General features: G+C 43.9%; 1 protein-coding gene across 1 annotated transcript; it reads left to right on the top strand.

Annotated features, from left to right (window-relative positions):
• The first annotated feature begins 1,780 nt into the window (after positions 1 to 1,780).
• Positions 1,781 to 23,954, top strand: CYBA (cytochrome b-245 alpha chain). Its single transcript, XM_060788134.2, has 6 exons — positions 1,781 to 2,062; positions 12,558 to 12,627; positions 15,446 to 15,520; positions 18,590 to 18,673; positions 20,716 to 20,797; positions 21,948 to 23,954. Exons 1-6 carry the CDS (start codon positions 2,005 to 2,007, stop codon positions 22,143 to 22,145), a joined length of 567 nt encoding a protein of 188 aa, XP_060644117.1. The 5' UTR covers positions 1,781 to 2,004; the 3' UTR covers positions 22,146 to 23,954.
• Positions 23,955 to 24,807: the final 853 nt, after the last annotated feature.

Raw genomic sequence — 24,807 nt, 5'->3', positions numbered from 1 at the left:
AAACCATCTATACCAACCCCCTTCTGCTATACAGGAATGGCTTGAATGATGTCTTCCTATATAGCAGAAGGGGGTTGGTATAGATGGTCTTTGGAGGAAACCTTCTGGGTAGAAGAGTCGATTAATGTTCAGGATGGAAATATTCCCAATGGAGTGGCTGGTGATGGAGTCTCCATTTTTGGAGGTCATGAAGTTGGGGCTGGATGGCCATCTGTCACTAAGGCTTGACTGGTGCCTTGCAGGGCAGGAGGGGGTCAGACTGGACGGCCTTTGGAGGTCCCTCCCATCTCTGGGGTTCCTTTGCAAAAGTTCTTTGCGCCTTATAGGAGGAGGCAGAGGAAAGGAGAACTTGCCCCAGTCATTGCACCTTTGGAGAGGTCGGGTGCCTCTTCTTTTCATGAAGTTGGGGCTGGATGGCCATATGCCAGGATGGCTTGGATGGCGTCTTCCTATATAGCAGAAGGGGGTTGGTATAGATGGCCTTTGGAGGAAACCTTCTGGATAGAAGAGTCAATAAATGTTCAGGATGGAAACATTTCCAATGGAGTGGCTGGTGATGGAGTCTCCATCTTTGGAGGTCGTGAAATTGGGTCTAGATGGCCACCTGCCACGATGGCTTGGATGGTGTCTTCCTGTATAGCAAAAGGGAGTTGGTACAGATGGTCTTTGGAGGAAACCTTCTGGATATAAGAATCGATTAACGTTCAGGATGGAAACATTCCCAATGGAGTGGCTGGTGATGGAGTCTCCATCTTTGGAGGTCGCGAAGTTGGGGCTGGGTGGCCATCTGTTGCTAAGGCTTGGCTGGTGCCTTGCAGGGCAGGAGGGGGTCAGACTGGATGGCCTTTGGAGTTCCCTCCCATCTCTGGGGTTCCCCTCTCCTTTCACAAACTTTGCAAAAGTTCTCTGCGCCTTGTAGGAGGAGGCAGAGGAAAGGGGAACTTCTCCCAGTCGTTGCGCCTTTGGAGAGGTCGGGTGCCTCTTCTTTTCATGAAGTTGGGGCTGGATGGCCATCTGCCAGGGTGGCTTGGATGGTGTCATCTGTCAGGAGGGCTTGAGTGGTGTCTTCCTATATAGCAGAAGGGGGTTGGTACAGAGGGTCTTTGGAGGAAACCTTCTGGATATAAGAGTCGATAAATGTTCAGGATGGAAACATTCCCAATGGAGTGGCTGGTGATGGAGTTTCCATCTTTGGAGGTCATGAAGTTGGGACTGGATGGCCATGTGTTGCTAAGGCTTGGCTGGTGCCTTGCAGGGCAGGAGGGGGTCGGACTGGATGGCCTTTGGAGGTCCCTCCCATCTCTGGGGTTCCTTTGCAAAAGTTCTTTGCGCCTTATAGGAGGAACTTGTCCCAGTCATTGCACTTTTGGAGAGGTCGGGTGCCTCTTCTTTTCATGAAGCTGGATGACCATCAGCCAGGATGGCTTGGATGGTGTCATCTGTCAGGAGGGCTTGGGTGGTGTCTTCCTGTATAGCAAAAGGGAGTTGGTAGATGGTCTTTGGAGGAAACCTTCTGGATATAAGAGTCGATTAATGTTCAGGATGGAAACATTCACAACGGAGTGGCTGGTGATGGAGTCTCCATCTTTGGAAGTCATGAAGTTGAGACTGGATAGTCATCTGTTGCTAAGGCTTGCCTTGTATCTTTCAGGGCAGGAGGGGGCTGGACTGGATGGCCTTTGGAGGTCCCTCCCATCTCTGGGATTCCCCTCTCTTTGGCAAACTTTGCAAAAGTTCTCTGCGCCTTGTAGGAGGAGGCAGAGGAAAGAGGAACTTGCCCCAGTCATTGCGCCTTTGGAGAGGTCGGGTGCCTCTTCTTTCTGCGTCTCTCTTCTCCAAACCGGGGGGAAAGGAAGGGAAGGAGGGGCAGGAAGGGACGTAGCCGGCGGCCCGGACTAGCCCTGCCCTGCTGCTGGGAGCCCTTCCCGGCCGGATCCCTGCCCTCTGGCCCCTTCGCCCCTTCCCCTCCCTTTCTCCCTCCGGAGTGCCAAAGGAGGAGCAGCCATGGGGCGCATCGAGTGGGCCATGTGGGCCAACGAGCAGGCGCTGGCTTCGGGGCTGAGTGAGTCTTTGCAAAGTCGGGGGCTTGTTTCCTTGTTGTTGGGGGAGGAGACCTAGGCATCAATAGAGGGGAGGGGGGTCCAAAGACCCACCCAAAGACAGCCCAAAGGAATGCGCTTTGGCACCACTTGGAGAGCCAGGGCGCAAAGCTATGGACATCAAGAGCACTTGCAGCTTGGCAAAACTTTTTGGTTTGATGGCGACCCATCAAGCCACATTCCCCCACATGATCCCCATAGCACAAACCCATAGGATAGTGTTTCTCAACCTTCCTCATGCCACGACCCCTTAATACAGTTCCTCATGTTGTGGTGACCCCCAACCATAACATTATTTTTGTTGCTACTTCATAACTGTTATGTTGTTACTGTTATGAATTGTCGTGTAAATATCTGATTTGCAGGATGTATTTTCATTCACTGGACCAAATTTGGCACAAATACTTGATACGTCAAAATCTGAATACTGGTAGGGTTGGGGGAGGGATTGATTTTGTCATTTGGGAGTTGTAGTTGCTGGGATTTATAGTTCACCTACAATCAAAGAACATTCTGAACTCTACCAATGATGGAATTGAACCAACTTGGCAAACAGAATACCCATATACAACAAAAAATACTGGAAGGGTTTTGTGTGCAGTGGCCTTGTGTTTTGGAGTTGTAGTTCTCCTACATCCAGAGAGCACTGTGGACTCAAACGACGGATCTGGAACATACATGGCATGAATACTCAATATTTCCAAATGTGAATACTGGTAGAGTTTGGGGAAAATAGACCTTGACATTTGGGAGTTGTAGTTGCTGGGATTCATAGTTCACCTACAATCAAAGAACATTCTGAACCCCACCAACATTGGAATTGAACCAATTTGGCAAACAGAATACCCATATACAACAAAAAAATACTGGAAGGGTTTGGTGTGCAGTGGCCTTGAGTTTTGGAGTTGTAGTTCACCTACATCCAGAGAGCACTGGTGGGCTCAAACAATGATGGATCTGGACCAAACTTGGCATAAATACTCAATATTTCCAAATGGAGTTTGGGGAAAATAGACCTTGACATTTGGGAGATGTAGTTGCTGGGATTTATAGTTCACCTACAATCAAAGAGCATTCTGAATCCCACTAATGATAGAATTTGGCCAAACTTCCCACAGAGAACCCCCACGACCAACAGAAAATACTGTGTTTTCTGGTGGTCTTTGGTGACCCCTCTGACACCCCCCTCACGACCCCCCTAGGGGTCCTGACCCCCAGGTTGAGAAACGCTGCTATAGGAGTTCAAGTGATGCCAAACTGCATTAATTCTACAGTGCGGATGTGCACAAAATGCTCATTGTTTCATATCTTCCTTTCTGTGCATTTTGTCTCCAAACAGCAACTTTGGGCATGACTCTTTGAAGTGCTCCATTCTGTGAAGTTGTAGTATTCCAAGGCTTTTGAGCCTTTTCCTGCCGAAAGAGCAATTAATTTATCGTGTCAGAAGCACATTGAGGGTACAGTTAAAATGCATTTAAAGTTGTTTTTTTTTAAAAAAAAAAAAACGTGGCATGATGCTAAATGGGTTGTTGTGATTTTCCAGGCTGTATGGTCATGTTCCAGCAGCATTCTCTCCTGATGTTTCGCCTGCATCTGTGGTAGGCGTCCTCAGAGGTTGTGAGGTCTGACAACCTCTGAGGATGCCTGCCATAGATGCAGGCGAAACGTCAGGAGAGAATGCTGCTGGAACATGGCCATACAACCCAGAAAACTCACAACAACCCAGTGATTCCAGCCACGAAAGCCTTCAACAATACATTATGTGAAATGTTGTTTGATCAGAAGCTGGCCTCTTGGAATGCCTTTGGTTTTGCTGTGAGAAGGTCCTCCGTTGTACATGTGGCAGGGCTCAGGCCACACTGTAATAGGTGGTCTGTGATTTGCTGTTCTCCACACTCGCATGTCATGGACTTAACTTTGTGGCCCCATTTCTTAAAGTTAGCTCTGCATCTCGTGGTGCCAGAGCACAGCCTGCTCAGTGCCTTCCAAGTCTCCCAGTCTTCTGTGTGTTCAGGAGGGTGTCTCTCATTTGGTCTCAGCCACTAATTAAGGTGCTGGGTTTTAGCCTGCCACTTTTGGACTCTCGCTTGCTGAGGTGTTCCTGCAAGTATCTTTGTAGACCTTAGGAAGCTGTTTCTTGAATTAAGGCATTGGCATGCTGGCTTGATATCTGAACAGAGGATAGACTGGAGATGTCACTGCCTTGGTCCTTTCATTTCTGGCTGCTACTTCCCGGCAGATATCAGGTGGTGCAATACCGGCTAAACAGTATAATTTCTCCAGTGGTGTAGTGCATAGACGTCCTGCAATAATGCACCATGTTTCATTAAGAGCCACATCAACTGTTTTGACATGGTGTAATGTTTTCCACACTGGGCATTCGTATTCAGCAGCGGAGTAGCCAAGTGCAAGGGCAGGTGTCTTCACTGTGTCTAGTTATGATCCCCAGGTTGTGCCAGTCAGCTTCCATACGATATTATTTCTAGCACCCATTTTTTGCTTGCTGGTAAAGCAGTGTTTCTTGTAAGTCAGGGCACAGTTCAGGGTCACTCCCAGGTGTCTGGGTGTGCTGCAATGCTCCAGTGGGATTCCTTCCCAGGTCATCCTCAGAGTTCGGGATGCTTGTCTGTTCTTAAGGTGAAAAGCATATGTCTGTGTTTTGGATGGATTAGGAATCAGTTTTCCCTGTAAAAGGCAGTAAGAGAACCTAAAGCTTTGGAGAGTTTTTGTTCAACCATTTCAAAGCTCCCTGCTTGAGCAGTGATGTCGCCATCGCCAGCATAGATGAAACTCTCTGTCTCTTCTGGCAGTAGCTGGTCATTTGTGTAAATGTTGAACATTAATAGAGCAAACACGCTCCCCTGAGGCAGGCCGTTCTTCTGTTTTCGCCATCTGCTTCTCTGGCCCTGGAACTCAACAAAAAAGCTCCTGTTTTGTAGCAGAATTCCTATGAAGTGAGTGAGATGGTAGTCCTTTGTGATGTTATACATTTTTCTCAGGAGAAGGCGATGATATGCTGTTCACAGGTCTATAATAATAATAATAATAATAATAATAATAATAATAATAATACTTTTTTATACCCTGCCACCATCTCCCCAAGGGGACTCGGGGCGGCTTACATGAGGCCAAGCCCAACAACACATCAGTAAAAACAAAACAGCAAGCAAATAAAACAGTACAATTAATATAACTTACATATAAACAATAACACAGAGAATTTAAAACCTCCTGTAATTTGCTGCCGAGGAGTGACAAGGCCTCACCAAACACTTCCAAACAACACTTTGGAAGTCATTCTACTCTAGAAACTTTGTTTTTGTGGCCCAGACTCTCTTGAATTGGTTGAGACCCTATGAGATATTCATTGGGAGTTTTCCAGGCTGTGTGGCCATGTTCCAGAAGCATTCTCTCCTGACATTTTGCCTGCATCTATGGCAGGCATCCTCAGAGATTGTGAGGTCTGTTGGAAACTAGGAAAATGACGTTTATATGTCTGTGGAATAATATCCGGAGTGAGAGAAAGAACTCTTGTCTGTTGGAGGTAGGTGTGAATGTTTCAATTGGCCACCTTGATTAGCATTTAATGTCCTAGCAGTTTCAAAGTCTGGCTTCTTACTGCCTGGGGGAATCCTTCATTGGGAAGTGATTAGCTGACCCTGATTGTTTCATTCCATAGATATATAAACCCCATTTTCCTAGTCTCCAACAGACCTCACAACCTCTGAGGATGCCTGCCATAGATGCAGGTGAAATATCAGGAGAGAATGCTTCTGGAACATGGCCAGACAGCCTGGAAAACTCGCAGCAGTCCCTATATGGATTGATTTGTATTTTTAAGGCAAAGTAAGGTTTGTGCTACAGGACATTTACAAATTTACGAAGTTGGGAAACTTTCCTGTTTTTGGACTGCCATACCCAGAATCCCCCAAGAGTAAATAAACTCAAATCTTTGTGTATCTATGTGTTTGAGTATCTCCGTCTTCCAATTTAGAGAAAGATAAAGGATTTGGAGTGTTCAAACTGTAACTCCCAAAAAAGCGCCAAACTTCTAAAAATCTGACAAATTCATTGCCCAAGCGTGGAAGGCAGAATCAGTGAAACATTGTTTTTGAATGTATAGATTCTACAACTTCTCTCTTTTTTGGAAACTATCTTTAGCTTTCGAGTTAGTTACGGTTTTTCCGTTTTATAAATAGCCCTTTTTGGGGCTCCTGCTTCCTTTGCAACTCCTCAAAGAGGAAGAAGTGACTTCAATCAACGGTAAGGTTTGAGGAAGTAAAAGAGAACGAAAATGAGAAGGAAACGGCAGGGGGGAAAAAAGGCACAGAAAGGTTGGGGGAGGATGGCACTCCGTTCAATATGGCATTGCTGTGTGCCAAAAGCAAGGACCAAACTGGCTTTGTACGCAAGAGGAGATAAGTCATGTTTCTGGGTTGTTAATACAGAGTAAAGAGAGCCAGCATCGCCTTGGACTATAGTTCTGGAACAGACTTGGGCAAACTTTGGCCTTCCCTCCAGGTGTTTTGGACTTCTAACAGCCTCAGCCCTTTTTCTTTCCCCCCTCAGCCACTTAAGCTGGCCACATCCCGAACTGACTACTGCAAAACACTTTACGTGGGGTTGCCCTTGAAGACTGTTTGGAAGCTGCATGTGGTCCAATGGGTGGTAGCCAGATTGCTCACCAGAGCAGAGAGTACAGAGAGCACACAACCCCCTTGTTACGCCCGCTCCACTGGCTGCCGGTCTGCTGCCGAGCACAATTCAAAGTGCTGGCTTTGGACTATAAAGCCCTTAACGGTCCAGCTTACCCATCTGAACACATCTAGTAAATAAACAAACAATACTGATGTTGCAGCAGGTTAAAGCACTGAGCTGCTGAACTTGCTGACCCCAAAGTTTGGCAGTTTGAATCCGGGGAGCTGGGTGAGCTCTTGCTGTTAGGTCCAGTTCCTGCCAACCTTGCAGTTCGAAAACATGCAAATGTGAGTAGAGCGATCGGTACTGCTTCGGCGGGATGGTAATGCCGCTCCATGCAGTCATGCCAGTGGCCACGTGACCTTAGAAGCGTCTACGGACAATGCTGGCTCTTTGGCTTAGAAATGGACATGAGCACCACACCCCAGAGTCAGACGTGACTGGACTTAATTTCAGGGGAAAACCTTTACCTTAATATCAGGGGAAGCCTTTACCTTTTATTGCATGTAATATGTACTATTATTATATTATTATATTTTTTTAGTTTGGACTATATTATTATACAGGAAGCCCCAGTGGTGCAGTGGGTTAAAGCGCTGAGCTGCTGAGCTTGTTGACCGAAAGGTCACAGGTTCGATTCCAGGGAGCGGCGTGAACTTCCACTGTCAGCCCTAGCTTCTGCCAACCTAGCAGTTCAAAAACATGCAAATGCGAGTAGATCAATAGGTACCGCTCCGGCGGGAAGGTAACAGCGCTCCGTGCGGTCATGCCGGCCACTTGACCTTGGAGGTGTCTATGAACAACGCCGGCTCTTTGGCTTAGAAATGGAGATGAGCACCACACCCCAGAGTCAGACATGTCAGGGAAAAACCTTATATTATTATACAGTCCAACATAATAGTATATGGGCTATATTATTATACCAGGGCCTCCTGGTGAAACAGCAGGTTAAACCAGTGAGTTGCTGAACTTGCTGACCAAAAGGTCAGCAGTTTGAATCCAAGGAGAAGTGTGGACTCCCACTGTTAGCCCCAGCTTCTGCTAACCTAGCTGTTCAAAAACATTCAAATGTGAGTAGATCAATAGGTACTGCTACGGTGGGAAGGTAATGGTGCTCCATGCAGCCATGCTGGCCATGTTTTTACTTATGTGCTGTTTATTGATAATGTTGTGTATCTTATTGTCTATGTGTTTTTAATTGCTTGTACTGTGTTGTTATTGCTTGTATTGTTGTGTTGGGCTCGGCCTCATGTAAGCCGCACCGAGTCCCTTGGGGAGATGGTAGCGGGGTACAAATAAAGTATTATTATTATTATTATTATTATTATTATTATTATTATTATTATGCCTAGGAGGCGTCTACGGGCAATGCCAGCTCTTTGTCTTAGAAATGGAGATGAGCACCACCCCACAGAATCGGACACAAGTAGATTTAATATCAAGGGGAAACCTTTACTTTACCTTACATTACACAATGAATTAAAAAAATTACATAATTATCACTAAATTATCATTTACGCCATTAAACACCAGCTAAGGTAGAGTTCCAAATCTGTTTCCTTTCCGTTCAATTTATCAGTGTTGCAAGCTTTATTTTCCGCAAGGGAGTGGGGAAACCTTGCCTTTCTTTTAGTCTCATTAAGAGAAGAAAATGGGATAGAAATACATATAATAATAATAATAATAATGTATATTTTTCCAAAGTTCTCTTCTTTCTACTCAAATGAGTGAGTCAAGCTGCAGAGATGGGGAACGAGAATAGCTGGATTCTCATTTTTGAACCACATTTTGCAACGGTTTTCATTTCCAAATTCTTGGTTTTGTTGCCACAGATGCAAATCACGAATCACGCCCGTTTCTCTCCTCTTTTGGCTGGCCTCGTCTTAAGAGGAAGTGGCTAAGTCGGCCTTTTCCCTTTTGACCACGGCCTTCTAATCCTCTCGCATTGTTTGGGTTTTGCCTTGTGATTGTAGTCCATTCCCCAGAAGGGATTTTCATTTCCAAGGGCCTCTCCGTTCAAGTGTGGCTTCAAACGCCTCCGTCACTCCATTTAAATGCCAACACAAAAGTCATATTTAAAAATTATACATAATAGAATATAATATTAATATACAAACTGGCCTCAAAAGTCTAATGTCTAGCTTTTGTCAATGCAGATTTTTCAATAACATCAGTCAAACTTACTTAGCTAAGTAATTTCCAATACACAAAAAGGATGATGTTGACTAGCTAGGTTTATTTAATAATAATAATAATAATAATAATAATTATTATTATTATTATTATCTATATAAATAAAAATGTAATGTTCGTTTGTGGGATTAACAGAACTCAAAAACTACTGGGTGAATTGACACCAAATTTGGACACCAGACACCTCTCAGGCCAACGAGTGACCATCACACATAAAAGCACTGAAAAACACAGCAGAAGGGACTTTAAAAAAAACAACAACATTACAACGCATGCACAAAACCACAGATATATACACAAACACACATATATACACACATATATGCATATACACACACAAAACACATACACAGAAAGGACGAAGGAAGGGAGAGAAGGAGGGATGGAAGGAGAGCAGGAAGGAAAGAAAGAAGGGTAGAGAAGGAAGGAGGGAGAGAAGAAGGGAAAGAAGGAAGGAAAGAAAGGTAGAGAAGGAAGGAGGGAGAGAAAGAGGTAGACAAAAAGGGAGAGAAGAAGGGAAAGGAGGGAAGGAAGGTAAGAAAGAAGGGTAGAGAAGGAAGGGAGGAGAGAAGGGGGGAAGGAGATAAAGAAGGAAAGACAGAAGGGTAGAGAAGGAAGGAAGGAGAGAAGGAGGGAGAGAATGAAATAAAAAAGTGAAAGAGGGAAGGAAGGAGAGAAGGAACAAAAGAGAGAAAGAGGGAAGGAAGGAAGGAAGGAAAGAGACAAGACAGGATGGAATCAAAGAACAAAGGAAGCGAGAAAAGAAACAGGTAGAGAAGGAAGAAAGAAGAAGGGAAAGCAAAAGAGGGAAGGAAGGAAGGAGAGAAAGAAAGAAGGAGAGAAAGAGGGAGGGAAGGTTGGCCACAACAACGTGTGGCGGGTACAGCTAGTAATAATAATAATAACACATCACACAGTCCTAGACGCTTGGGAAGTGTTCGACTTGTGATTTTGTGATACGAAATCCAGCATATAGATCTCATTTGCTGTGACATACTGTGCTTTTGTGTCAATAATAATAATAATAAACTTTATTTATACCCCGCCACCATCTCCTCGAAAGAGGACTCGGGGTGGCTTACATTATTTTGTGCATTACAACAAAATAAAACCAAGAACACAGAACAAACATTGCAATAAAATAAATACAACATAAGAATAAAACAGTGCAAAAATACAATCACAATGAGCGGGCCACTATGTTTTGAGTTTCTTTTAAGAGAGGAAAGCAGGATATGATGATGATGATGATGATGATGATGATGATGATGATATTTAATGAATTGTTGAAGACATTCATGGCTGGAATCGTTGGGTTGTTGTGTATTTTTCCGGGCTGTCTGGCCATGTTCCAGAAGCATTCTCTCCTGACATTTCGCCTGCATCTGTGGCAGGCATCCTCAGAGGTTGTGAGATATATTGGAAACTAGACAAATTGGGTTTATGTATCTGTGGAATGAAACAATCAGGGCCAGCTAATCACCACCCAACAAAGGATTCCCCCAGGCAGTAAGTATCGGCAATGATGCCCAGGGTGGGAGAAAGAACAGCTGTCAGTTTGAGGCCACTCTGAATGCTGCAATTGGCCAGCTTTGTTAGCATTGAATGGCTTTGCAGCTTCAGAGCCTGGCTGCTTCCTGCCTAGGGGAATCCTTTGTTGGGAGGTGTTAGTGGGTCCTGATTGTTTCTTCTCTTTTCTGAGTATTGCTCTTTATTTATTGGAAACTAGACAAATTGGGTTGATATATCTGTGGAATGAAACAATCAGGGCCAGCTAATCACCTCCCAACAAAAGATTCCCCCAGGCAGTAAGTATCTGCAATTATATCCAGGGTGGGAGAAAGAACAGTTGTCTGTTTGAGGCAAATATGAATGCTGCAATTGGCCAGCTTTATTACCATTGAATGGCTTTGCAGCTTCAGAGCCTGGCTGCTTCCTGCTTGGGGGAATCCTTTGTTGGGAGGTGTTAGCAGGTCCTGATTGTTTCTTCTCTTTTCTGAGTGTTGCTCTTTATTTATTGGAAACTAGACAAATTGGGTTGATATATCTGTGGAATGAAACAATCAGGGCTAGCTAATCACCTCTCAACAAAAGATTCCCCCAGGCAGTAAGTATCTGCAATTATATCCAGGGTGGGAGAAAGAACAGTTGTCTGTTTGAGGCAAATATGAATGCTGCAATTGGTCAGCTTTATTACCATTGAATGGCTTTGCAGCTTCAGAGACTGGCTGCTTCCTGCCTGGGGGAATCCTTTGATGGGAGGTGTTAACGGGTCCTGATTTTTTCTTCTCTTTTCTGAGTGTTGCTTTTTATTTATTGGAAACTAGACAAATTGGTTTGATATATCTGTGGAATGAAACAATCAGGGCCAGCTAATCAGAGAATGCAAGCTGTTTATGGTGATTGTGTTGATGTGAGTACTGTGTGTTGTTGGGCGAGTAAGTTTAAAGATGTTGAGGTGATACCTTCTGCTGTCAAGAATTCAATGACTGCATGTTGCTTAAGTTGCATTGTTTAGGGTTCCATACTTTGCACTTTAACAACACAACCGTTCAATGCTAAGGCTTCCTGCCAAAATGAAACTGTACAGGAGAGTGAACAAGCCAGTACCTGCCGCATACCAGTATTGCCATCTGTTGAGGAGTTACGAAGGTAGAGGCATTACTTTTCATTCCACCCTCATAATATAATATAATATAATATAATATAATATAATATAATATAATATAATATATTGTATATACATATAATATTTATTATATTATAATATAATAAGATATGATAATATAATTAAATATTTAATATTACATGTAATATTACTAATACTAATAAAATGACAATATAATGGTATAGTACAATATAGTTATATATCTTGTAAGCCTCTCTGAGTCCCCTTCGGGGTGAGAAGGGCGGCATATAAATGTCGCAAATAAATAAATAAATAAAATATTCTATTTTTTTTTTTGTCATGTCAGGAGCAACCTGAGAAACTGCAAGTGACTTCTGATGTGAGAGAATTGGCTGTCTGCAAGGACGTTGCCCAGGGGATGCCCGGATGATTTTGATGTTTTATCATCCTTGTGGGAGGCTTCTCCCATGTCCCTGGATGAGGAACTGGAGCTGATAGAGGGAGCTCATCCGCCTCTCCCCAGATTCGAACCTGCAACCTGTCGGTCTTCAGTCCTGCCAGCACAGGGGTTTAACCCACTGCACCACCGGGGGCTCCCAATATTCTAATAATATAATATAATATAATATAATAATAATATAATATATTGTATGTCATTGTCTATATATCTTGTAAGCCGCTCTGAGTCCCCTTTGGAGTGAGAAGGATGGCATATAAATGTCGTAAATAAATAAATAAACAAACAAAAGCAAAGATGGCACAGTCTGCAAAATGCAAATTATATTTTGATTGTTTTGCCAAAGGCAAAAGGGTTTTTTGGGGGGTTTTTTGGATTCTGAGGCAAGAAGTGCATTACGTTGTTAATATTGCAAAATTGTATTTAAAAGTGGGCAAAAAGCATCAAAATGACTTGATTTCTTTCCCCTTTCTCCATTCAGTTCTAGTGGCTGGCGGCATCGTGGCCGTTTCGGGACAGTTCAAACGTTGGGAGTTTGCAGCGTATGCCATGTATCCTTTTGGTGAGAGCCATCCTCTCGCTTCCAGTTCAGTCCTACGGTCCTAGATTGCCAGCAGCATCTTCCTATTTCGTCCCTTTTGCTTTAAACTTCCCTGGAAGGGAAGAAAAACGGTCTGCAGTTCTGGTGCAATTTCCAGGACATCATTTGGTAACTGGGCCTCTTCTCCACTTTGCAAAGTTTCCAAACGGTTCAACCACAGAAACTCCAAATTTTGCAATAACAGCCTTTGCAAGAAAAGAAAGTATTTCCCCAATTTGGACTGATCGTAAAAACTGGAAGCCAAGCAAAGACGTGATTAAAGAACCCAATGCTATCCGTGCTTGATCTGTGCCAGGATGACAAAGCGTGGAAAAGTTACTTTTGGGGAACTTGATGTTGCTGGTCGAGATGGCAAAAGGTATATCAAGGAGGAAATACAGAACTAGGAGAGACTGCAGCAGTTTGGGTTTGCTTTGGCCCGATAATGGGTTCTTCTACACTGTAGAGTTGATGCAGTTTGGTTTCACATGGACTCAGTGCTGTGGAATACTGGGTATTGTAGTTTCACAAGTTCGTTCTTTTACTGTTTCTACCAAACGAACTCTAAATCCTGGGATTGATATTGAGTGGTGCCAAACTGAATTAATTCTACAGTGTAGATCAGGCATGGGCAAGTCCTGACACTGGGTGCTTCTACACTGTAGAGTTAATGTAGTTTGGTTTCACTTGGATTCAATGCTGTGGAATACTGGGTATTGTAGTTTCACAAGGTCGTTCTTTTGCCTTTTCTACCAAACAAACTCTAAATCCTGGGATTGATATTGAGTGGTGCCAAACTGAATTAATTCTACAGTGTAGATCAGGCATGGGCAAGTATCTAACTTGGGGACCGCATGGCAGGCCGGAACGTGGTGGGTAGGCCAGGAGGGAGGGGGTTCTCCCCAAGCCCCCTCCCTGCCCTTTCCTCCCCTTCCTCTTCTCTTTCAGAGACAGAAAGTGAAAGAAAGACAGGAAATGTTTGGATCCCAAAAGGGTTGGTCAAGATGAGATGTTCGACGGGAGAGAAAATTGTCTCCATTAGACCCCCCATATTGCCTACTCCTGATATAGAGACCCCCAAGGGCCATCCAGCCCAACCCCCTGCCATGCAGGAAGGCACAAACAAAGCACTCCCAACAAAGAGCCTCTGCAAAAAAGCCTCCAGAGAAGGAGACTCCACCTCACTCCCAGGAAGCCTGTGCCACTCTCCAGGAAGTTCTTGCTAATCTTTTCTGTTGAATCTCTATTTACCTGCCATTTGAACCCATTGCTCCCTTCTTGTGCCCTGATCTCTAGAGCAGCAGAAAGTCAGTTTTCTCCCTCCCTTCTCCTCAATGGGACACCCTTTTACATCTTGAGACATGGTTCTCATGTTCCCTCTCAACCGTCTCTTCTACCAGCTAAACATCCCCCAGGAGGAAAGGACAAAGGATAAAAAGAAGGGGGGAAGGGAGGGAGGAATAAAGGGGGAAGGAAGGGAGAGAGGAAAGAGAGAAGGAAGGAGAAAGAGGGAGGGAAGGAAGGAAAGACAAAAGGGAAGGAAGGAAAGGAAGGATGGAAGGAGAAAGGAAAGAGAGAAGGTAGGGAATAAGGGAGGGAGGGAGGAAGAGAAGGATGAAAGGAAGGGAATAAAGGGGGGGAGGGAGAAGGAAGGAAAGACAAAAGGAGAGGAAGGAAGGAAAGAGAAGGTAAGAAGGAAGGAAGGATGGAAGAGAATCAAAGGAGGGAAGAGAGAGAGGGAAGGAAAGAGGAAAGAAGAAAGGAAGGTAGGACGACAGGGTGGAAGGGAAGGAAGGAAGGAGGAAAGGAAGGAAGGAAGGAAGGAAGGAAGGAAGGAAGGAAAGAAAGAAGAAAGGAAGGAGAAAGGGAGTGAAGGATGGAATGATGAAGGAAAGAGAGAAGGGAGGGAGGATGGAAGAAAGGAAGGAAAGATTGAAGGGAATGAAGGGAGGGAAGGGAGAAGGAAGAAGGGAAAGACAAAAGGGAGGAAGGGAGGAAAGAAAGAAGAAAAGAAGGGAGGGTGGAAGGGAATGAAAGGAGGGAAGGGAGAGAGGGAAGGAAAGAGGAAAGAAGAAAGGAAGGTAGGACGACAGGGTGGAAGGGAAGGAAAGACTGAAGGAGAAAGGGTGGTAAGGAAGGAAGGGAAGTGTGGAAAGACGAAGGAAAGAGATTAGGAAGGGAGGAAGAGAAGGATGAAAGGAAGGAAGGGTGGAAGGCAGGGAAAGGTGAAGGAAGGCAAGACAAAAGGGAAGGAAGGTAGGAAAGGAAGAAGGAAAGGGAAGAAAGGAAAAAAGAAAGGGAGGGAGGAGGAAGGATGGAAGGAAGAGTGGAAGAGAATGAAGGAAGGGAAGGGAGAAGAAAGGAAAAACAAAAAGGAATGAAGGGAGAGAGAGAAGGAGGGAGGGAGGGAAGAGGGAAGGAAGGAAGGAAGGAAGGGAGAAAGGGTGGAAGGGAAGGAGGAAGGAAAGAGAGAAGGAAAGAAGGATAGGATGGTGAGAGAGAGGAGAGCCTGAGAAAAGAGCCCAAGGGGCTGCATTCGCCTCCTGTGCCTATGTTTACCCATGCCTGGTGTAAATGCATTCTAAGTATCCTATGTGAATAATATTAGGATCATTTGGATTTCTGGTTAAGTTATATGCAAGTTGTATGGAGGAACTTCCGCCTCCTTGAGCAATATAAAGAAGAGATTATGGGTTGCTAGAAGGCTTTTTGTAGCATATTTTGGATGAATCTTGTTCAAAAATAGCTTTTCCTCCCTTTCTTTTTCTCCTTAACTGTTTCCTCCAAAGAGCAGCCGGGGTTTTTATTTGCCTCCTGGAATATCCGAGAGGGAAGCGGAAAAAGGGCTCCACGATGCAGAGATGGTAAGACATCCTTTTCGAAAAAATGCATCTACACTGGAGAATGAATGCAGTTTGTCACCACTTTAACTGACATGGCTCCGTGCTATGGAATCCTAGGAGTTGCAGTTTGGAGAGGCGCCATCACTCTCCAAACCCTAAATAAGCCTGGGAGTTGTAGTTTTACAAGGTTCATTGCCTTCTCTGCCGTTTCCGACAGAGAAGGCAATGGACCTTGTAAAACTACAACTTCCAGGCTTCTATAGCATGGACCTGTGGCAGTTCAAGAGACAGGATTGCATTTTGGAGATGCTTAAGTAGTCTCCCCTAATCATAGTGTGGTTGCTTATATCCAAAGTGTTTCTTTCTGAAGTGATAATAATACCGAATTTTACTTGGTTTTTAAACTATGCAAGGGCTAGTTCATATAGTGTTTTATGTTATATTTTAAGGGCCAGCTAACACCTCCCCACAAAGGATTCCCCCAGGCAGGAAGCAGCCAGGCTTTGAAGCTGCAAGGCCATTCAGTGCTAATCAAGCTGAGCAGTTTGCAACATTCACGCTTGCCTCCAACAGACGAGAGTTCTTTCTCCCACTCTGGACATTATTCCACAGATATATAAACCCCACTTGCCTGGTTTCCAACAGATCTCATGTTCCGTCTCCCAGGAGCCTGATTTGCCTTACTTTATAGTTGCTTGAGGTTGCTTCCTCTTGCATTTTCTCCCAGGGCTGCTGCAGCTTTGCAAGAGACTTAAAAGTTAATAGTATCAGAGTCTGCAGGTCTCTTTGCAACTATTGGCTTAGAGAGCAGCTCTTTGAGTTTAGGGACCGCCTTTTCTCCCAGGGAAAGATCCCCATTTTAGCTTCTCCCCTGCCTTTTCAGTTAGAGGAAAGACTTCAGATGTGTTGATGGCTAGGCAGTTAGCTCTGGGAAAAACCATTGCAAAAACTATACATTATAGATAAGTACAAAGCTATATTGAGTTAATATAGATAGTATATTGTGTATTGAACTGTATTGAGATATTATAGTTAGATAAGCTTTATTGAGAAGATTGAGTTATGTAGTTATAGAGAGAGAGTCTTCACTACTTTGTCTCCAGAACTGACCTTAAGTTATAGATAGGGGAAAAAAACCTGCTTTTTTCTAAACCACAACAGCTTAAGGTTAGGGTGTAAAGATTCCAGGATCTTATCTGCCTTCTGGAGAAAAGGTTTCCTCTGTAACTAAAGAAAGGAACGAATATTTTTGTAGTTTCATCTATTGACTGTTTGTTTGCAACTGTGATGAACTGTGCCAAGTCTTCAAGGACTTTGAATAAATAAATATTCTTTTTTAATGTTTAAAACCAGTAATAGTCTCAGTTGCTGAGTATCTCAAGCTTCTCAAGATAGACACTTGCAGTTCGCTCAGACATAGAGAGAAGCACGTCTCAGTTTTATTTTTTATATCGTCTGGGCGGACGGCACATCTCACTATTATGAACCCAGATACGCCTTACTGCTTTCTCAAAATCCTCGCTTTGTCTGCCAGGTCCGACCTTTATCATGCTTTGAGCGAACTCCATTTTTGTTCTTCAGGCCTGTCGCCTTCTGGTCTTCTTCACATATTCACTCTTTACATCACAACCTCTGAGGATGCCTGCCATAGTTGTGGGTGAAACAGCAGGAGAGAAGTCTTCTGGAACATGGCCATACAGCCCGGAAAACTCACAGCAACCCAGTGATTCCGGTCATGAAATCCTTTGACAACACAATCGATTACTATTTATTCGGGTTGTTGTAGGTTTTTTTGGGCTGTATGGCCATGGTCTAGAGGCATTCTCTCCTGACGTTTCGCCTGCATCTATGGCAAGCATCCTCAGAGATAGTGAGGTCTGTTGGAACTAGGAAAAAGGGGTTTATATATCTGTGGAATGACCAGGGTAAGACAAAGTGCTCTTGTCTGCTGGAGCTAGGTGTGAATGTTTCAACTGACCACCTTGATTAGCATACAATTGAAACATTCACACCTAGCTCCAGCAGACAAGAGCCCTTTGTCTTACCCTGGTCATTCCACAGATATATAAACCCCTTTTTCCTAGTTCCAACAGACCTCACTACTTCTGAGGATGCTTGCCATAGATGCAGGCGAGAATGCCTCTAGACCATGGCCATACAGCCCGGAAAAAACCTACAACAACCCAGTGATTCCAGCCATGAAAGTCTTCGACAATACTATTTATTTATTTATTGAGCCCCCAGTGGTGCAGCAGGTTAAAGCGCTGAGCTGCTGAACTTGCTGACTGAAAGCTCACAGTTTTGAATCCGGGGAGTGGGGTGAGCTCCCACTGTTAGCCCCAGCTTCTGCCAACCTAGCAGCTCAAAAACATGAAATGCGAGTATATCAATAGGTACTGCTCTGGCGGGAAGGTAACGGCACTCCATTCAGTCATGCCAGTGGCCACATGACTTTGGAGGTGTCTATGGACAATGCCAGCTCTTCAGCTTAGAAATGGAGATGAGCACCAACCGCCAGAGTCGGACAGGACTGGACCTAATGTCAGGGGAAAACCTTTACCTTTACTATTTATTTATTTATTCCCTGCTTTATTTCCCCCGAAGGACTCAAAAGCGAATTAACATAAAAGCATAAGCATAACAATCTAAAATATACACATATGTAAACATTAAAACAGGATTAAATATAAACATGATTTAAAGAATCCCTAGTTAAAAACCATTTAAACATTACAACTATGTAACAAAATCTGTTCCTGGTTTGAAAGTGTTATTTCCTGTTTAGGTTGTGCGGTCCTGACTTGGAAAGGAGTTGTTCTACTCCAGAAACTTTGTTTTCGTTGCATAAACTATATTGAATTGGTTGGGACTCGGTGAGATATTTATTGAAAAACTAGAGCAAAATGTGCTGCAAGGTGATGTCCCTCCCGCAGAGGCAAAGTTTTTGCAATTTGATAAACTTTCTGCATGTTTTTGTGATAGGAAATGACATTGATAACCCAGGAACAAAAATAATGTTGTTAGACATAGTGTTGTTATTATGGTTCTTGGTGTCTCACGGCTTTCTCTTTTCCCTTTGGTCTCCCACAGCGGCCAGCAGTATTTCACTCCCGTTGTGAAGGTGTTTGGACCCCTCACCAGAAATTACTATGTCCGGTCCATCTTACATGCATGGTAAGGGGAGGAATCCCTGGGCGAGAGCACTGCCTTGAAACACTATCTCTATTTTCCTCCCCATTAGACTTCTTGTCTTTGTATTTGTATTTCACGTTTTGTATAATTGCCATTTACTGAGAGTGCAGTTGCCATTAAGGTCCTAAGAATTCAAGACGAGAGAGAGGAATCCCTGGGCGAGAGCACTGCCTTGAAACACTATCTCTATTGGGTTGTTGTAGGTTTTTTTCAGGCTGTATGGCCATGGTCGAGAGGCATTCTCTCCTGACGTTTCACCTGCATCTATGGTAAGCATCCTCAGAGGTAGTGAGGTCTGTTGGAACTAAGAAAAAGGGTTTATATATCTGTAGAATTAATTTTTTTTGGTCATGTCAGGAGCGACTTGAGAAACTGCAAGTCGCTTCTGGTGTGAGAGATTTGACCGTCTGCAATGATGTTGCCCAGGGGACGCCCGGATGATTTGATGTTTTTATCGTCCTTGTGGGAGTCTTCTCTCATGTCCCCGCATGAGGAGCTGGAGCTGATAGAGGGAGCTCATCCACCTCTCCCCAGATTTGAACCTGTGACCTCTTGGTCTTCAGTCCTGCCGGCACAGGAGTTTAACCCACTGCGCCACCGGGGGCTCCATCTGTGGAATGACCAGGGTGAGACAAAGGACTCTTGTCTGCTGGAGCTAGGTGTGAATGTTTCAACTGACCACCTTGATTAGCATACAATAGTCTGACTGTGCCTGGAGCAAACTTTTGTTGAGAGGTAATTAGATGTCCCTGTCTGCTTCCTCTCTGTTGTTGTGCTGTTGCAATTTTAGAGTTTTTTTAATATTGGTAGCCAGTTTTTGTTCATTTTTATGGTTTCCTCCTTTCTGTAGAAATTGTCCACATGCTTGTGGATTTCAATGGCTTCTCTGTGTAGTCTGACATGGTGGTTGTTGGAGTGGTCCAGCATTTCTATGTTCTCAAATAATATGCTGTGTCCAGGTTGGTTCATCAGGTGCTCTGCTATGGCTGATTTCTCTGGTTGAAGGAGTCTGCAGTGCCTTTCATGTTCCTTGATTCGTGTTTGGGCGCTCCATTTGGTGGTCCTTATGTAGACTTGTCCACAGCTGCATGGTACACGGTAGACTCCTGCAGAAGTGAGAGGATCCCTCTTGTCCTTTGCTAAACGGAGCATTTGTTGGATTTTCTTGGTGGGTGTGTAGATAGTTTGTATGTTGTGTTTCCTCATCAGCTTCCCTATGCAGTCAGTGGTTCCCTTTATGTATGGCAAGAACACTTTCCAAGCATCACCCAAGTCCAAAAAGAAGCACCATTAAAGCCTTGGCAGACCGTGCAAAAAGAATCTGCGAACCCCACCTCCTCCAAGATGAACGGAACCACCTCAACTGGGCTCTACAGGCCAATGGATACTCCACCTCAGACATCAGAAGAGCTGCAAGACCAAGAACAAGCCATGAGAATAAAGACGAAGATCCACCCAGAGGAGAAAGTGTCTCACTACCTCTGAGGATGCTTGTCATAGATGCAGGCAAAACATCAGGAGAGAATGCCTCTAGAACATGGCCAGATAGCCCAGAAAAAAACTACAACAGCCCAATGTTCCGGCCATGAAAACCTTCAACAATACATCATCATCATCATCATCATCATTATTATTATTATTATTATTATTATTATTATTATTATGTCATAATTTTGAGTTAGCATTGTGCCATGGCAGTTAATGTGGTGCCAAAGTGCTATAATGCACTATTCCAGCATTAAAACCACACATGGGACAAAGACCTAGATATGGCTTTGGAGGTGAATGGAGGATGCAACCATATCCTGCCCCGGAGTGTGGTGGAGGCTCCTTCTTTGGAAGCTTTTAAACAGAGGCTGGATGGCCATCTGTCAGGGGTGATTTGAATGCAATATTCCTGCTTCTTGGCAGGGGGTTGGACTGGATGGCCCATGAGGTCTCTTCCAACTCTTTGATTCTATGATTCTATGATATCCTGTTCACTCATTAAACTTTTTCTGCCCGATTCACCCTTTGTTTTGCAGCTTGGCCGTTCCTGCAGGATTCCTCTTGGCCACGATCCTGGGGACAGTTTGCCTTGCTATTGCAAGTGGCATCTACTTACTGGTAAGACACTATTGACTCCTGGAAAGACAGGAAGAAATAGTCCTTGGGTGCATCTAGGCTAGGGTTCCTCAAACTAAGACCCGGGGGCGGATACGGCCCTCCAAGGTCATTTACCCGGCCCTCGCTCAGGGTCAACCTAAGTCTGAAACAACTTGAAAGCACACAACAACAACAATCCTATCTCATCCGCCAAAAGCAGGCCCACACTTCCCATTGAAATACTAATAAGTTTATATTTGTTAAAATTGTTCTTCATTTTAATTATTGTATTGTTTTAAAATGTATGTTGCACTACAAATAAGATATGTGTAGTGTGCATGGGAATTCATTCATGTTTTTTTTTTTAAAAAATTATAATCTGGCTCTCCAATTTCAAATTATAATCTGGCCCTCCAACAGTTTAAAGGACTGTGACATGGCCCCCTGTTTAAAAAGTTTGAGGACCCCTGATCTAGGCTGTAGAATTAATGCAGTTTGACACTTCCGTTTCCGTGGAACCTTGGGAGTTCTAGTTTTACAACGCCAGAAGCCTTCTCTCTCAAAGAGGGCTGGAGCCTCAGCAAACTACAACTTTTGCTGTATGTTGACCATAGAATTGCACTGGAGGACCTAAAGAGGCTTAGAGAGAACATTGTAATTAAATCCATTGATTATTGATGCACTTCCAGCTGTTGCCTCTAGGTGGGGTCCACAATGCATTTCGGGGAATGTTCCCAAATGTTCCAACAAACAGCTCAAAGAAAGATTCCCCCAGGCACTTCCAAGCCATTAAATGCTAATCAAGGTGGTCAGTTGAAACATTCACACCTAGCTCCAGCAGACAAAAGTCCGTTGTCCCACCCTGGTCCTTCCACAGATATATAAACCCATTTTCCTACTTCCAATAGACCTCACTACCTCTGAGGATGCTTGCCATAGATGCAGGCGAAACGTCAGGAGAAAATGCCTCTAGAACATGGCCATATAGCCCGGAAAACCTACAACAACCCAGTGATTCCGGCCATGAAAGCCTTCAACAATACATTTAGCTCAAAGATATTTGGGAAATGAAACGTTTGCAGTGCAAAAATAAAATGTTGACGTTGCAGTATGAAACTATAATACACACTCTCCGTTGAGTTGGTTGGCCATTTCTTTCTCCTCTTTCCAGGCAGCCACCCGCGGCGAAGAGTGGCAACCCATTGAGTCCAAGCCCAAGGAGCGGCCCCAAGTCGGGGCCACCATCAAGCACCCCCCAACCAACCCTCCACCTCGGCCGCCGCCGGAAGCCCGCAAGAAGCCTGCAGAGGACGACGCTGGCATTGGCGGCCAAGAAAACCCCATTGAGGTCCAAGTGGAAGCGGAGTGAAGGGCAGATGGAGGATGCAGGGGTCAGGAGGAAACGTAGAGGGTCTCATCTACGCCCTCCCCCATCAGCCCCACCCTCTGCCTTCATGGACTGTTTCTATTCACCATGCCAAACACTCCTCAGTCTTTCCTGTTGCGTTGATAATGGCTGCCATATTGCTTGCTGGTTTTTCATCACCATGCCAAACACTCCCTAGTCTTTCCTGTGGCATCAGTAATGGCCAATATATTGCTTGATCAGTGGCCACCATATTCCTTGACCAATGGCTGCCTTATTGCTTGACAGTTTTTCATCACCACACCAAACACTCGCTCGTCTTTCTTTTAGTGTCAATAAGGGCTGTCATAGTTATTGACCAGTGGTGGCCATGTTGCTTGATCAATGGTAATCATATTGATTGGAGGTTTTCATCACCAGGCTCTTTCCTGTTGCCTCGATAATGACTGCCTTATTACTTGACCAGTGCTGGCCATATTGCTTGACCGGTGGTGGCCCTAATCTTTGACCAACAGTGGCCCTATTGCTTGACCAGTGGTGGCCATATTGCTTGACCACCAGTGGCCATGGTGCTCAACCAACAGCAACCATATTGCTTGACCAATGGTGACCTTATTGCTTGAACAATGGTGGTCATATTGCTCGACCAATAGTGGCCATATTGCTTGACCAGTGGTGGCCATATTACTTGACCAATGGTGGCCTTATTGCTCGACCAATGGTGATCATATTGCTCGACCAATAGTGGCCATATTGCTCAAACAACAGTGACCATATTGCTATACCAATGGTGGCCATATTACTTGACCAATGGTGGCATTACTTGAGCAATGGTGGCCTTATTGCTTGATCAATAGTGGTCATATTGCTTGACCAATAGTGGCTATATTGCCTGACCAATAGTGGTCATATTGCTCGAACAATGGCGGCCATATATGCTTGACCCATGGTGGCATATTGCTCGACCAATAGTGGCCATATTGCATGACCAATAGTGGTCATATTGCTTGAACAATGGCGGCCATATTGCTTGACCCATGGTGGCCTTATTGCTTGATCAATGGCAGCCAGATTGCTTGACCAATGGTGGTCATATTGCTCGACCAATAGTGGCCATATTGCTCAACCAATGGTGGCCATATTACTTGACCAATTGTGGCATTACTTGACCAATGGTGGCCTTATTGCTTGATCAATAGTGGCCATATTGCTCAACCCATGGTGGCCATATTACTTGACCAATGGTGGCATTACTTGACCAATGGTGGCCTTATTGCTTGATCAATAGTGGCCTTATTGCTCGAACAATGGTGGCCATATTGCTTGACCCATGGTGGCCTTATTGCTTGATCAATGGCAGCCAGATTGCTTGACCAATGGTGGTCATATTGCTCGACCAATAGTGGCCTTATTGCTCAAACAACAGCGGCCATATTGCTCAACCAATGGTGGCCATATTACTTGACCAGTGGTGGCCTTATTACTTGACCAATGGTAGCCAGATTGCTCGACCAATGGTGGTCATATTGCTCAACCAATAGTGACTATATTGCTTGACCAACGGCAGCCATATTGCTCGACCAATGGCGGCCTTATTTGCTTGAACAATGGTGGCTTTATTACCCGACCAGCAGCGGCCATATTCCTTGACCAGTGGTGGCCATATTGCTTGACCAATGGTGGCCATATGAGGACAGGACACTGTTTCTAACTTTGCTGAAATTGAGAAGCCTCTCCCCTTTCCATATCTCTTTCTATTCTCTATAGAGTTTCTTGTGTTTTTACATTGTAATAAAATGACTTCAATTGTCATCCATTTTGTTGTCATATTTTGCTGGGCAATGGTATGAGTTCCAGGGGTCAGTTTTTCTCCCCAGATCCTTCCTATCACTTTTTTGTGTATTTTACTGAACACTTTCACACACAATTACTTTGCATTGAGAAATAAAAATGTTTATTTATCAAAGAAGTCAACAGAGGAAGGGGAAAGCGTGCCATGCTGACCCGCCTTCCCTCCCATCATACATTGCATTATATAATACACAATAAATAAATAATTGTGTTAGCTTTTCATAAATAACGTAATAATTTAAGCAGAAAAAAATTGGGGCTCCATCAATAATTTAACGCACTGGGAAATCTAATATATACAATAACATTTAATAATTATTATAATTTAATGCACAGAGAAATCTCACATATATTAGTCATATTTAATACACTGTAAATTCTTATGTATCATTTAAAACTTAAAATATAAATTAATATAAATATACAAATAATAATAAATTAATGTGTTGAAAGCAAGAAAAGGGAAGGACACTCGTGGATGCTTTTTCAAAAATACCTTCTGCTATGCTTTTGTTGGTTGGCAGGAAGGCAATACATAAATACTGTAATAAATAAATAAATACGCAAATAATAAAAGTGTCTTTAAATAAAGGGAGGGAGGAAATCAGTATAATTTGACTTGCTCTATATCTGAATCCGGAAAGGTCTGCATTGTTCTGCCTCCTTTTGAGATCTTTTATGACTATATGCCATAAAAAACAGCTACTGAAATGATGAATTGGAGAACCTCCAAATTAAACTATTGCTGGAATTGCAGATTAGTTAATTAAGTATACAAGTGGTATACTTGTATACTTAATTAAGTAATCAAGTG

The sequence above is a fragment of the Anolis sagrei genome, chromosome 8 (genome assembly GCF_037176765.1).
Source record: "Anolis sagrei isolate rAnoSag1 chromosome 8, rAnoSag1.mat, whole genome shotgun sequence".
NCBI lineage: Eukaryota > Metazoa > Chordata > Lepidosauria > Squamata > Dactyloidae > Anolis > Anolis sagrei.
Note: the sequence above shows the minus strand (reverse complement) of the source record. Positions and strands in the feature narration are given on the sequence as shown.

Bases quoted from the DNA above. Each gene is read 5' to 3' on its own strand.
- CYBA (XM_060788134.2), top strand. From the start codon at position 2,005: ATGGGGCGCATCGAGTGGGCCATGTGGGCCAACGAGCAGGCGCTGGCT. The intron at 12,628-15,445 runs GTATCCTTTTGG...TTTCCTCCAAAG, and splicing joins GAGTTTGCAGCGTATGCCAT to AGCAGCCGGGGTTTTTATTT. The intron at 20,798-21,947 runs GTAAGACACTAT...TCCTCTTTCCAG, and splicing joins CAAGTGGCATCTACTTACTG to GCAGCCACCCGCGGCGAAGA.